The 14,684-nt window shown below is 28.8% G+C and overlaps 1 protein-coding gene across 2 annotated transcripts; it reads left to right on the forward strand.

Annotated features, from left to right (window-relative positions):
• Nucleotides 1–4,322: 4,322 nt before the first annotated feature.
• On the forward strand, nucleotides 4,323–14,309 carry LOC145849136 (uncharacterized). 2 transcript variants are annotated; one of them, XM_082954232.1, is made up of 17 exons: nucleotides 4,323–4,398; nucleotides 4,945–5,106; nucleotides 5,554–6,133; nucleotides 6,263–6,536; nucleotides 6,703–7,149; nucleotides 7,396–7,587; nucleotides 7,674–7,778; nucleotides 7,977–8,171; nucleotides 9,030–9,135; nucleotides 9,524–9,590; nucleotides 10,477–10,535; nucleotides 11,064–11,109; nucleotides 11,479–11,490; nucleotides 12,195–12,315; nucleotides 12,476–12,590; nucleotides 12,855–13,059; nucleotides 13,278–14,309. In XM_082954232.1, the coding sequence occupies exons 1-17, from the start codon at nucleotides 4,356–4,358 to the stop codon at nucleotides 13,915–13,917; spliced, it is 3,369 nt and encodes a 1,122-aa protein (XP_082810358.1). In that variant the 5' UTR covers nucleotides 4,323–4,355; the 3' UTR covers nucleotides 13,918–14,309. The 2 variants fall into 2 exon arrangements, with proteins under 2 accessions (XP_082810358.1, XP_082810359.1); XM_082954233.1 differs by lacking the exon at nucleotides 11,479–11,490.
• The last annotated feature ends 375 nt before the right edge of the window (nucleotides 14,310–14,684 follow it).

Here is a 14,684-nt window from a genome sequence, read left to right on the forward strand (position 1 = left end):
TTGAAATTTCTTACAAAGTAATTAACTAAATTATGGTTACAACTAAGTACATAATTATAACATTTGTAAAACTACGCTTTTAAATTTCTTCACGAAGTATTAAGTTAAACAAATTTAAAGTTTTGTATTAAACAACTAATTAAAAATAAAAACCAATGTGTAGTTAAGAGTGGTTTTATTTTTTTAGTTTTTATAGTTTATTTTTCGATATAAAACATAAACAATTTTTACTTAAATCGAAATTTTTTTTAATAAATTTGTGCAATATTATACAGTCTTTAAAATATGAAAACAAATACTTATATTTCCTTAGATCAACAATAAATTAACTTATTGGTTTCCTTGTTATTTTATAAAATTTTATTTAATTTAAAACCGTTGGTGGTGGCAATTTATACTCACCATAGTCCAAAGAAAAAAATGGTTTTTTGTTTACAACTTTCTTCTTTAATAAATAATATCCTAAGTAAATCAAAAGCAGAAACCAGCTAATGTTCTTGATCAGACAATATAAATGTAGACTTTCATGAAAAATATGGAACGTATTTTTTTTTAATTCAAAAGGATGTGTGAAATTTAAAAAACAAAGAAAACTTCCTAAGTATTTTATAACCGTACTATAAGTATTCTTAAAATGTTTTATAGTCTAGAACTCTAGAACGACAATGATGATTTTTTCCTTCGTTTTTTTAGAAACATGAGTTTAAGTTGTTTAAACACAAAACTCGTAATGACTTATTTACATTGTAAAATTTGTAGAAAGTGTAGGCTTGAAATATCCTTAAGTTCAAAGTCAATGTTGAGAAGCTGTTTAAGTAGACTTCAGAACTAAATAGTTATTTATAAAAAGATTTAAATTTTAAATGTTTATATTCTGTGGGTGTACCCAGTCACGTGTGTATAATATATTTTATAAATATTTTTGTATTGAAACTTAATGTTTATATATACTATTTGAGGTGATGACTTTATTTGAATGTAGAACATGAACTTTAAATGTTAAAGTCTTTTTTGTAGTTAAAACAGTACGACTTTTCTAGTCAAGAAATATTTTTTTTTGTTTTTGATAAAAGTGATTTATCAAGGAGACTGATATTTCTAAAAGTGTATTTCATGTCAAAATTTTTAAATTACAACTTTTAGTTTTATTTTTTTGTATAAATTAGTATAAATTGATAACAACAGTGTTACAAAAAAGCAAAAAAAAAACCTTTTTTAAAGTCATTAGTTAAATTAAATATGTTAAAAAAGAAAATTGTTGATGTTATTTACTGATGTGGCTTTAAGAATCAAACTTAAACTTTAAAAAGATTTTTTTAAGAACATTTTTTTAGTATCAAACAATTTTTTCTAGTACTAGTTTATTAATGTAATAATTGTTTAAAATCTCATTTCAATTGAAAATAAGTACATTGAGTAAGCAAAAAAAAATGGTGAACTATAAAAGGTAAGGTAATTTAAACTTTTTTAAGCATTAATTAGTTGTCATATCATATCTTATATTAAAATGTTTTTACTTTCTAAAAGTTAAACTTTTTTTTGCATACAAAAAAGTATACATTTGTTTTATTTTAGCGAAATGATATATGTTCGTAATAAAATAGATGAGAGCTCAAACAAAAAAAATAATTTTAATACTTTCTAATTGCCCTAGTAATGATCAGTACTTATGTGATACAATTAAACAACAATTAAAACAAGCACTACTATTATAAGTTTTAAAAACATTAAAAGTATATTTTTTGCCCTTTTGCAGCTGTTTTCGTTTTTAGAGCTTAATAACATAACATTTATTTAGTTTGATTATTATTTTTTTTTTTTTTGTGAATATTTAAACACCTAACTTTAAGCTAGAGTTTTGGAAAAAAAACATAAAAGAACAAAAAAATGCTAAATAAAGTTTACTTTAAATGTAAAAAGAAAAATAGAAGTTTTAAACTTGTCTTTATATTATGTATGTTTGGTCACTGAATCTTATCATAAAAGTCGCTAAAATTTTTGATAGTTGGGAGTTTAAACGTATAAAAAGTAGAAAGGAGATTTTGTTATATAACACAAATTTTAGTTTTAAGTTAAAATAGATATAAAACTATACAATTTAGTAAACAAACGCATCAAAAACCAGCTTGTGCTAAAAAATATTGTTTAAAAAATTAATTTGTTAACATAAAAAAAACGAGTTATATCTTATTAAAAACTGTTTTACTTAAAGTATAGTTGTCTAACAAATAAGAGAAAGGTAAATATGTAGAATTTAATTGTTGGATAGTCAATGATTATTTAATTACAAAATAACTACAACAAAATTCAGAAAAAAGAAGAAGCTAAGTTTGTTTATTTGCGAGTGTTGACTATTGTAACATGTGTTTTTTCTAATAACTATCTAATATGAAAAAAAGTCCAAAACTAATTTCTCACTTTGCTTTAGTACAGGGGTCGGCAGCCTCTTGTAATTTGCGGGCTAATTTTTTCAGATAAAATTGCTTGCGGGACGATTGCTTGCTTTAATTTTAGAAAAAAGTCGCCAAGGGCCGCAGTTATCTAAAAACAAATATAGTAATTAGTAGAACAATACTATTTTAAACCAAAAATATAACAAAATAAGCAGTAAAATAGCACCTTTAAAGAGTATTTATTAAATCAAGAGCCTAATTGTAAGCCTTTATTGGAAAACCGTTTATCTTATTATTTTTTTAAGTATGTGTTTTGGCTAAAAAGTAGCTCGAGGACTGCATTTGGCTCGCGGGCCGCAGTTTGCCGACCCCTGCATCAGTACTTACTTTTTATTGTTATCATGCTACCAAGTGTTTGTACTGAAATCTATATCATAGTTTGTTTAAAATATAGTTATTTGTTAGTATTTAAAATATTTTTTTTTTAGATAGGCAAAAAAAATTTGAATAAAATTAGGTTTTAACAGTAAAAAAAATAAATTGACATAGTTTTTTTATTTAATTTTGTTTTGCAAAAGTTTGTGTATAAATTAGGTATAAAAGTATACTGCTAAAATTTATCTTTGTACTTTGAGCTTGAATGACATTGATATGTACTAATCATGAAATAACTGTTAAATACTTTTTAGTTAATAATATTAAAGTAAGCTTTATTATTGTTCTATTTTGTAATATTTATACAGTTTATGAAACAAATGATTTGAAATTTAATTATTTGTTTCAAACTTCAACTTTTAGTTCATAAAATATTCATAGAACCTTTTTTTTTCGTAAGTTTTAAATTTGAAGTGTTTTTCTTTTCCTTTTACACATTACAACATATAAACAGTTTATTGGAAAAAATGGAAGCGTATGAAGCAAAAGATTTAGAAGATTACAGTTTTTTACTACAAAGTAAGTTGAAATTTAAAATATTGTTCAAAACTTTGTTGAAGTTTTAAATTAGAAGATTTTTTAAAAGCAAATTTATTGTTTTGTATAAAAAAGTTTAGAGTAACTACATAGGTCTAAAATGTAACTTTTTTAAAACCTTTAAAAGCTAAACGGCATTGTAAAAAGTGTTTAATTAATAATAAACTTTATTTTTTTGTAATATAGTTTTTTATAATAAAATTACAAAGTAATGCCAACTAATAATTTTATTGCAATAGTTTTTTACTTTTATTTCAATTAATCAATAAATATCTAAAACATCTTTTTACCTTAAAACAATACATAAAACTTAAAAATTACATAGTTGAACGAAAATGTAGTATATAAATCATTAAAAACTTTAAAAAAATTGGTTATAAAAATTATTTACTTGCCATTGGGATAAAAAACTTTAATAGTTTACGTTTCATTTTAAAAAGTTTAAAAAGTTCAAAACTTTTTTTTCAATTTAATTAGTATAGTTGTCCAGTTTTGCAAATTTAAAAAGAAAGCTTAAGTTGACTAAAAGTAAAATAAGTAAAAAATTAAAAAAAACCGTTTGTGTAAATGAACTAAATGTAACCTAATTTAAAGCAGTCGTCATAATTATGTAAATGAAAGTGTTGTATAGTATAAAGAACATTTTGAAACGAGAAGAAGAAAAAGGTAGCAGAAAAATTTACTATACGCCGAAACGCGGCTTATTTCAATTTTAACACTACAAACTAGTTTCGTTGTAAAGAAGCAGCTTTTGTTGAAAGAATTGTTTCTTTGTTCCAACTATTCAACAGTTTTATATTTTTTCTGAAATAAAACATATTTTTGTTACTATTATTAGTATATTTTTTGTTTAACCAACTGGATACTTTAGATCAATTACGATATGCCTGATTGACTACCAAGTGGTTTAAAAAAAACTATCAGGCTTAAATAAACTTTTATTTGATTTTTTTATACAGAATGTGTTATTTAGAAAAAATTCAACAATAAATGGCAGATAAACCCTATGTGGTTAAACAAATTGAACCAGAAGGTAAACATAAAACATATAAAACTAAACAAAAATACTTTTAGTGAATTTAAAAAACTTTAAAAAACGTTGTAAAAAAGTATTTTAGAGTAAAAATAAAGTTTAGTTTTAATAAAATATGTTTTCAATCTGTAGGGATTTAAACCTTTTTATCTTATTTAGTTCTAACATTACTTTAAGTATTGTTAAATCTAGAAAAGAATTTTCACAACTAAAAAGTACTACATTTAATTTTTGATTTAATTTTTTACACAAAGGAGCTTTTAATTGTTCACATAAATCTACTAACTTTTAATTTGACGGTTTATGATCAATAAAAATAATTAAACAACTTGTTCAGTAAGATTTTAATTTTAGTAATATTAGTTTGTAAACTTTTCTTTTGGTTAGAAAAAATTGAGAAACTAGTAAAACAAAGCTTTTTGTTTGTGTTTGAAACTTTTGTTAACTTGACAAAAACTTATATCTAAAGTTATTTATTACATAACAAAGTTTAAGCATAAACCAAACAAAAACAAATAAAAATAAAAATATCATTATACCATGTAGGCAACTTGTTGAACGACAACGAATGTGAAAATGACTACCTCGGCACAACAGTGTACGCTGAAGCTCTTGCTAGAAGGATACTCAATGTTCCAACTCCCCTGACCATCGGTGTGTTCGCACGGTGGGGCAGTGGAAAGTCGTTTCTGCTGAAACATGTGCAAAGTTTACACCGTTTTAAAAACATGTTTTTGTATAAATAAGATGAAAAAATATATTAGTAATCTTTTTATAATTTAATTTTTTTTTGTTTGATAACGTGTTTCAAGTTTTATTTTCTTTATCTAAAATATTGTATAAGCGTAGTCGTTATTATCTTACAATGAAAGCTTCTAGCTGTTAAATATTCAAACTAGAAAATTGCCTTTTTGTGAGCTCTGTGTACAGTTAACATTTTTTTGTCTTTTTTTAGTTTCTAGCTTGAAAGAAATTTAAAACTATGTTATGAACTAAAAAAGGAACTATCAGTACGTAATTTTAATCTTGCTTGTATAAACTAATATTGGTAGCTATAAAATAGTGAAGTTAGCACGAAACAAACCAACACATTATAGATTGCAAATATATAAATCTTACACTAATGTAGATTTTCTAACGTTAACATTTACATAGGTTTTCTGAAGAAGTTCGAGCAGCAGAGCATAACCGGCGAGACTTTGCAGTCAAACAAAAAGAGAAAGCAAAACAAACCAACCAATAAAAAGTCGGCCTTCGGCATCGTTTGTCCAATTATAGTCCTTCTGCTTCTCGTTGTCAGCACCATATTCGCCTTCGTTCTTGTCCTCAGCCCTGAGATCGTCCTCAACCAAATCGTTGAACAAAAAGTTGAAACACCAACACCAACAACGACAAATGCAACAACCACTCAAGCGACAGTCGAGTCGACAAATGATGTCATAATGCGTCGGCTGAGGATTGCCGGTGCCGTCATAGTTGCCCTGGTGCTTATCTTCTCGTTGTCGATGGTGACGTTCTGCGTGGACGCCGGGTCCATGTTCAAGTCCACGGCCCACTCGGCGATGGACTGCATTAACCTGCTGATGTTCGCCGCTTTCACGAAGCTGCCCGTTGAAGAGCCAGCGAGCAGTTCTGGAGTCAAGAGTCATGTTCCCGAGCACGATATACGGACTAACCAGAACCTGCAGATGAACTTCGGGGTGGGGGAAATCACCCCGGCGAAAACCAATCGTAGGTTTAAAACTTTTCTTTTTTTGTAGATCAATGTAAAAAAATCAAAATCAGCTAATTCTACCTGAACATTTTTTATTTTCAAAATGGGGTGGATAGAAAAACTTTTATTTACTTTTTTTTTTTTTAACAGGTTTATATTTGTCAATTTCAAAGCGTGGGAGTATATTGGTAGCGACACTTTGTGGGCGGGAATAATCACCAACCTTTCTGACGTCATAGAAGCTCATTTCGGCGTCGTTCTCTGCCGTCTCTTCCGCACGATCAGCCTGGCTACGTGCTCCAAGGACCCTGCGGAGAGCAAGTCGAGAAAAAAGGAGAATTTCTGGGAGACTCTGTTCGTGAACCTTGGCGAGGAAACCGAAATAGAGTCTGATGAGCTCATTGACAACATGAAAGAATTTGGGGTTAGAAAAATTTGGTTATTTTTAATAAAATTTTAAGAATTAAAAAAAAAAAAAATAGTTTCTAGCACTTTTAGATGGGTGGTAAAAATAAGTTTTCTAAGTAAGTAGAAGATGCTTTATGAAGCATTTGGTTTGATGTGCTTTAAATTTGATTTTAATTTAACAGGTTGTTCACGGCTGCCACAAGTACCAGGAGTGGCCCAAGCGTTACCGGGCAACGAGGGGCGCGCAACGGGGCTGGTACGTGGTCGAGTTCACCCAGGCGTCCGCCGCCGTGTCGGCCTGCCAGAACCTGACATTGCGGGGCGTGCAAACGAGCCTGTCGGATCCGCACAAACCCGCCGTGCCGAGAAAGAAGAAGCTCGGGAAAGTTGAAAACATCGAAATGCAAGAAAGGGGCGCGCTCTTGGGAAATTCCCCGAAAAATGAAAAAGGCGACGAAAAACCCAAGGACAAGGACCAGCGGTCGTTTTGCTCTCACCACAGACGGTACCCGAAGACCAGTTGCCTAGTGCCCACTTTATACTGGTGGGTGTTGCTTCTGACGACCGCTGTCATGGTTCCAGTGCTGACGTATGTGGTCGCAGTCATGTTCGACCTGAAAGTTTTCAAGGTAAAGGTGTGTGTGTCGTGTCAAGTGGTGTTTGTTTTACAACTAAAAATTAGTGTTTTATCATAATTGTCACAAAACACATAATATTGCTTGCTCAGTAACATTTGTCACAAGTTAATTTTTATTGCACTTGCTGTATGCTTGCTGTGAATGGTTGTTTCGTAATTTGGTGTTTATACTTAACAACTATTAACTTTGCTTATTATCATTAACTTTAAACTGTAAAAACAACACTATTTACACTAGTACCCGCGAAGCGTGCCTGTTGGAATCCAGATATTCGCGTGGCTTCCCGGAGCAGCGTCGGCCAGCTTCGTCCTGATCAGGTTCGTGTACGCCATGTTCAACTCGCAAAGGAGCAGGGTTCAGGCGGCAATGGAAGGTAGCAGGGGAAACATGAAGGACAAGTTAGGGTTTATGGACAAGGTAAAAACTGAGGTTGGTATTCAATTTTTTTTAAATTAAAATTTAATAAAATAATAATGAAAAACATTGCATCCTTTAAGTTCAAAATCGTTTGATAGGTCCGAACAATGACGAGACTGATAAAGTTGATTGAATATGTCAATCGAAGGGAATACAAGGTCGTAATTAGCATTGACGACCTTGACCGAGTTCCTCTTGATAAGGTATGTTGAAGTTTTGGTATAAAATATATTATAACAGTTTTAAGGTTTGAAAAAACTTAAAAGTATAAACTTAATTTCCTTTAAGTTTTATACTTAAACTCACCATTAACAAAGTTTGTGTTTTTATTTTATCACTCTGTACATCTTTTAGCTGCGCATAATTGCTAATAGTATGTTTAGCTAATATTTTTTCTTCAGATAAAGTCGATCTTAGACGCGGTAAGCATACTTCTCAGCGATGGGAATTCCCCATTTATATGCCTGGTGGCGGTAGATTCTCGCATCGCAGTGAAGTGCATAGAAGGTGAGATGGGTTCAACATTGCTGAAGGCTAATGTGAACGGGCATGAATATATGCGAAAAATCATCAACCTGCCATTTTGCATACCAGAGGTTGTTTTTCAACTTTCTTGTGAACTCGATGTTTGAGTTGTAAATTTATCATGAAAAAGTATAAAGCGTATCAGAAATAACATTAGAATTTTATTTACTTTAAAACGAATTTTCGTCAAATAGAAAAGGGTTCATAAAGCTTGTTTTCGTAGTTGCCCCCTTTGCAGAAGTTTAATAAATGATCGCCCCTTGTTTTATTAGATATCGCCACTTTCCTAGTTCAATCCCATTTTTTGCCAACTTATTTTTTTCCTGGTAAAAAAAGACGTCATAAGGGGCGGCATCGCCTACTTTGGGAAACCTTGATCTACAGACTCTAAACGGGTCAGTTTTACACGAAGTCAATTTTACCTCGAAAAATCTTTGTACAAACTATAAATTCAAAGTTCTAACTAATAATGTAATTGTTTAATTTTTTTTAAAGAATTTTAGACTTTAACCAATATATTTTTATCATATCTTTTGGTAAGTAGAGTCATAAACATCATTTAATAGATATTAAAGAAATAATCCATTGCGATAATAACTTTCTAATGTAATACTTTAAGCTGATTTGTATGTATAAATTGTTACTTAGTATTTATTTTATACTCTGAGTAAACTTTTTACGCAATTGAGTGAAACACTTGCCACATATACTTTTACAATTTTATTATCTAAATTTGTGTTTATACATTTGTGCCAAATCTTAAGATATAAAAAAGTTGCTAACAAATTAGTTGTTGTGCAAAAAAAAATTTTATCAAAACTTACAGTAAATTTTTGAACCAATAAGAATGTTGTTTCTAAATAAATTTTAACTTACTTTATTGTTTGTATGAAAGTTGATGCAACAATACTGATTTTTTTAAACTTCAGATCGACGACGAACATAAGAAGAGTTTTATTGACGGATTAATGGACCAATCGGATAGGACCACGAGAATCATGATGGTCAAGAACACAAAAGCTAGCAGCTTTGCTGGTGAGTTGTTTTACATACCAGAACTTTCTGTCTTTAAAGAAGTAAAATGAAACTAAATAGGTACTCTATGCTTAGTTTACAATTTAACACTGTCGTCTTAAAAAATATAAAGAAATATGGCACTTTTGTAGTAATGCAATCATATAACTTATTTAATTTAACCTGAAAATTAGTTGCTTTCGAAAGCTTAAACTAATTATTCTATTAACAACCTTACTTTCTAATATTTAAATACTATTATTAAGTAGTTTAATACTGTTGTGTAAAAGAATATCATATAAAAAAAAATTAAACATATCTAATCAAAAAATATCACATCATGCATGTTTTTATGTTTGCTCAGTTTTTAAATTATGGCGTAACTTATATATTCTACTTTATTTTACAGCACCTACTACACAACATCCGACGTTAGTAGAAGTCGGAAGAACAAACACTTTTTCTACTCCTATCACGTAAACTTTTTTTATTTGTTTGAACCACTACTATATTGTAATTTTTATCTGTATTCAAGCGAATATAAGTTAATTACTTAACAATTTGTTCTTGGTTTTACCATAACAACTTTGAGTGTTTTAAAACTTAAATCAACTGAAAAAGGTTTTTTAGATTAATATACAAAGATAAGATAATATATTAAGACTAAATGCAAATAGTGCTTTTTTAACTACAAAAATAATTTTATCATCTTAAGTAATACTGATCTTACAACTTTTACTTTAAAAGAATTAGAACCAAGCGCTGTTTTTATTAAGGCAGACAAATTTTAAATAATTTTTATAAATATTAAATTTGTTTTTAACTAAATTACAAATAAAATGTGTTATGTTTTAAAATCTCATTCCTTAAAAACTATTTTTCTAAACTTCAAATCAAACTTTTACTTAATTAAACTTTTAACGACTTAAATTAAATACAAAACTAATCAAAACAATGAAAATCGTTTATATTATTTTCAAATGTTGTTTCTTGTTATTAAAAGCCTTTGTAAAATAAATCAAAATCTTAAAATATAAAACGTTTTACTTGGAAATTTAGTTTACCAACAAATTTAAATTTTATAAGATACATAAGTTAATTAAAAAACTATAATTTAACGAAAACAACCTTACAAGTTTATTTTACCATCAAATTCTATTTTCATAATGTACATAAATTAGATTATAAAAACTTATACTTTAACGAAAACAAACTAGCTGACAAAAAATTGGATCGTGGATTTTTTATTAGTATGAAACAAATCGTAAACACTTTCTGTCTGAAGTAAGTAATATAAATTGCAAGGTATCAATAGTTCATTTATTGTAAGCAATAAGCCAGCTAATTGACTGATTGTTGCAGAAACCGCTCCGATGACGTTGATTCTATAAGAGAAATACCAACTGCTAGAAATAATAAGTGTAAGTTATATTCTATTTTTTATTAGTCGCTATTTGATTTTGTTATAACTATAGTCATAACTGATCAATAAAAGTTTTAAATTATGTAGACACAAGGAAACAAGTTTTCAAAATTTTGTTTAAAAAAATTTAATCTTAGTAAAATGTTTTGCACAGCAGTTATTTATGATTAAAATCTAAATAAACAAAATTTCTAGTATTTTAACTTTACGATCATAAAAGTAGTAAATCAATAAAATATGCTATGTTTTTTAACTTTCAATATTTTAGTAGTTGATAAAATTTAAGTTTTACTGTAAGTGTTATTTAAAGCTATGATGTTGTGCCAACTGTTTAAAGCCAGTTACTTTAATCCCTTATAAGCCACATTATCGTTTAATGTAACTATTATAGTAGCTGTAAAGCTGTTTTTATTAATATTTCACACTATTATAAATTCTTTGAACAAATTTATTATACTAGTTAGTTCTAGCTAGCTTAAATAAAATCATAATTCTTATTGTAACTGATAGTATATAAAAAAAATAGGTATGACACCAAATTTTGGAGACAAAAACTTTTTATTTGAATGCAGGTATGTAATTTTTTATATTATACATAATTTTTAGAGTTTTCGAATAAAGTGTAGTTTATTTATTATGTATAAGTTTTTTATACTACTTCATTAAACATCTGTATACTTTAATTGAAAACCAAAAAAATAGTTATTAAATCTTAATGAAGAAGTTTTATTTGACAATATAAGCTATTTACTATTAAAGTAATTTGTATTTGGTTGTTATAACAAGCATTATAGTTTATAGTCCTACTTTATCTTATAAAGTATTTTAACAATATAATTTTTGATTATTAAAAATTTTAGTGAAAATTTTTAAACTATGTAAGTTATAATTTTTTTGCATTTCTATGTTTATCTTTTTTCTAATTTTCTTTTTCTTTTCAGCTTTGAAATAGCGTAAGTTTTCTTTCGATCTTTTCTTTTTTCCTACTTTTGATTTTTGGTTTATTGCTTTTTGTTTGTTTTACAACCATTTTGCTGTCTTCTTTTATACTTAAAAAAAAAACATAGAAAATAAATAATTTAAACTGCTAAACTGTAAAAAAAATTGTGTAAGTTTTTTTTTGTAGAATATATACATTATAAATTTAATTTAGTTTTTATACAGTTGAAAAAGCTTTTTTTTTAATTATGTGAGTATCATATAAAAGCTTTGATCATTTAAAACAAAGTTAAACTCATAAACTTAAAGTTTCTAATTTGGTGTACATAAAACAAACGTTTTAATGTAATTCATGAATACATCACTTATGAACATTATCATTTTGTTAAGTAAATTAAATTAGTCAACTACTGAACTAGTTAATAGTACTGTTCATATTAGATAGATTTTGTTACTGTATTTGTTGTACAGTTTAGTTTGGTAAGTACTAAAGTATAATATGGTTTGTAATCTAATGTTATTTCATTCGTTTAAGTTTAAATAAAATTTGTTTTCTTTTTCGTCTTTATTCAAAAAAGAAATGTGTATAGTTAAGTAAAGTTTTTATTTATACTTAATTTTTCTAAAGTATCCATAAAAGCGTATCTAATTAGAGTTTATATTAAAGTCTAAAACTTAAAAAGTTGCTGATAAAGTAATTGAAAAAATGGAATTGCAGACGCTTCTTCTACCAGAGTAGCACAGTGCATAAACATTTACATGGTGTTCCGAGAAATATCAAGCGTATTTTCAATATACTTTCAATCACTACACTGATGATAAACTGCTACTACAACAAGGTATTTTTAAACAAACATATGGTTTATTTATTGAACTGGTTTTTTAGGAAAGTGGACAAACTTCTGTTTAAGTGCTAATGTTATGAATAATTTGAACCTAAGTTACATGTTTTTATAACTTGGTATTGATAGTTTAAAAAACTTGATGTTTAAATTTTAGAGAAAGAAGCAAGCTTTCTTGAGAAACTTATCGGAAAAATCAAGAAATAAACAAAACAATGGGGCCATAAGTCAACCAGCCGGTAAAGTTATGATGGAAACAAATCAAACTGAAGGTAAGGCATTCTCTGATGTCTGCAAACAATTTGCGTTAATAAAATAAGTTTTAAAAAATGTCACAGTAAAAGTGCAGTTTTAGTACAAGACACAGAAATATTAGACTAATCGTACTAATTAAAACAGTTAGATAAATATTTTTAATTTTTTGAATTAACCATCAAAACTAATAAAATTAATAAAACTCAACAAAACTTGAAATTTTATTTACTAATCAAATTTTAAAGAAAACTTTTTAGTTATGTGTTTATTTTGTAACTTAGAACCAAGCGAAGACAATTACAAAGAAATAGACGTGCGTACGAAATTATTTGCTGAAAATTTGGTTTGTTGGATCATACTGACGGACCAGTGGCCGTACAGAATAAGTTTCATCTTGCAGATAATAGAAGATGCAGATCAGAGATACTTGGCCGGAAAAAAAGACCAGGCCATCCACGAAGATATGTCCCTGCTTGAAATTTATCGGTATGTGAAGTTTTTGTTTAACCTGGAATATTTCCCAAGTACCATAAATTTATGAATTATAAAATTTAAGTGTCTAAAATATGAAAGTAATAAGCATATAGTTTCTAAAAAATCGTAACAATATTTCGTTAGAAATAGAGATATAAATTTGTAGAAAAGTGTTAGTAACAAACTTCTAATTATTTTAAGTTGTTTAAAGTGTTTTAACTTTTTGTCAGAAAACACGTGGTGCCGCTGCTGCACAAGTTCAAGGCCGGCCACGAGGAGGCGTCACTCATGTCCTTGGATCACGACCCCGACATCTTCTTCAGCTTCCTCATGGACCTGCAGAACGACCGCAAGCCGCGGTTGACCAAGCGCACCGTCAAGCTCCTCATGAAGTTCACCGTCAACCTGGACCAGAGTTTGCGGCAGAACATCGCCTACCTGAGGTCCGTCTCCGACGTCGAGTCGTGCATGGACGCGATGGAGCCTACAGCTGATGTGGAGCCAGAGGTTCCGGAAAAGGGGAATCCCGTGAAGAAAGAGGACTCGGTTGAAATGTTACACCCGTACTTTTACGGGCCGGGATATTACGGTGCGGGTCTTTATAACGCCGCTTTCGACCCAAGGATGCCGTATCCGAGTGGCAACGACCCCAGAATGCCTTATCAGGGTGGCAACGACCCCAGGATGCCATATCCGGGTGGCAACCAGTTGAGACCTGTGAATTCGTTTACCGCTCAGCCTTCCGTTGCTAGCCAACCAGCTTTTTCTGCTTTGTCACCTGAAAAATCCCCAGTTGAAAAACCTCCAGCTGCAGTTGAAAAGCCAAAAGACGCGGTCGATGGAAGTTCAAAGGTAGAGGAAGAAGATTAATAAGTTGTATAAAATTCATAAACAAACTAAAAAGTAATTTTGTGAAAGCATATGAGTGACTTAAGTAAGTTGGTAGAATATGTACTTTTGAAAATTCTAGACCTTTTAAAGTTTAATTATTTAGGTTTTCTAATACTTTTGTATGAATTTAATGTCTGTTCAAGTGATTTTTTAGATAAAGTGTTAAAATTGACTACTTAGCATCAAAAAACATTCAATACTTTTTCTGAATAAGAACTCTTTTCAGCTGTTTTTCACTATAAATTACACAAATGCTATCGTTGTAATTACAGTACCTTATTTGTGCAAGTGTCTTTTTTCTTTCTTTTTTTACTGGGAGACTACTTTTTAGGCAAAGTTTTTGTTGTATAAAATATTTCTGAAAGGTTAAAAAATGCTGGCTTCAATATGTTTTATATTTTAGTGTTAAACGCTTAATTAACTAAATTAGTTGTTTTGTAAGTCAACAGTATTTGATACTAGTTTTATGAAGATAAACTTAAAAAACAATGCAGAGCGATCATCTATTACTTAAACAAATAATTTCAACTGAAAAAAGGAGGTTAATAAAAAAGTTTCCTTTGACATGGAAGCTCTTTTAAAATATAAACTCATTGTGACATAATTTTTAAATTTTTGTTTCTAAATCTCTTTAAGCTTACTGCTAGTTGTGCACAACATGCGTGAAATCTTTCTTAATCTTCTAATTCAATATTTGTTGTTTAAACACTTAGCAAAGTCAACTATCAACAGAAGTAAAGTTTTGG

Source organism: Thalia democratica, chromosome 1 (assembly GCF_965202585.1).
Source record: "Thalia democratica chromosome 1, ktThaDemo2.hap1.1, whole genome shotgun sequence".
In the NCBI taxonomy this organism is placed as follows: domain Eukaryota; kingdom Metazoa; phylum Chordata; class Thaliacea; order Salpida; family Salpidae; genus Thalia; species Thalia democratica.

Coding starts and splice junctions, on each gene's coding strand:
- LOC145849136 (XM_082954232.1), top strand. CDS start 4,356: ATGGCAGATAAACCCTATGTGGTTAAACAAATTGAACCAGAAG. Junction 8,172..9,029: donor TGCCATTTTGCATACCAGAG/GTTGTTTTTCAA, acceptor TTTAAACTTCAG/ATCGACGACGAACATAAGAA. Junction 12,316..12,475: donor TAAACTGCTACTACAACAAG/GTATTTTTAAAC, acceptor TTTAAATTTTAG/AGAAAGAAGCAAGCTTTCTT.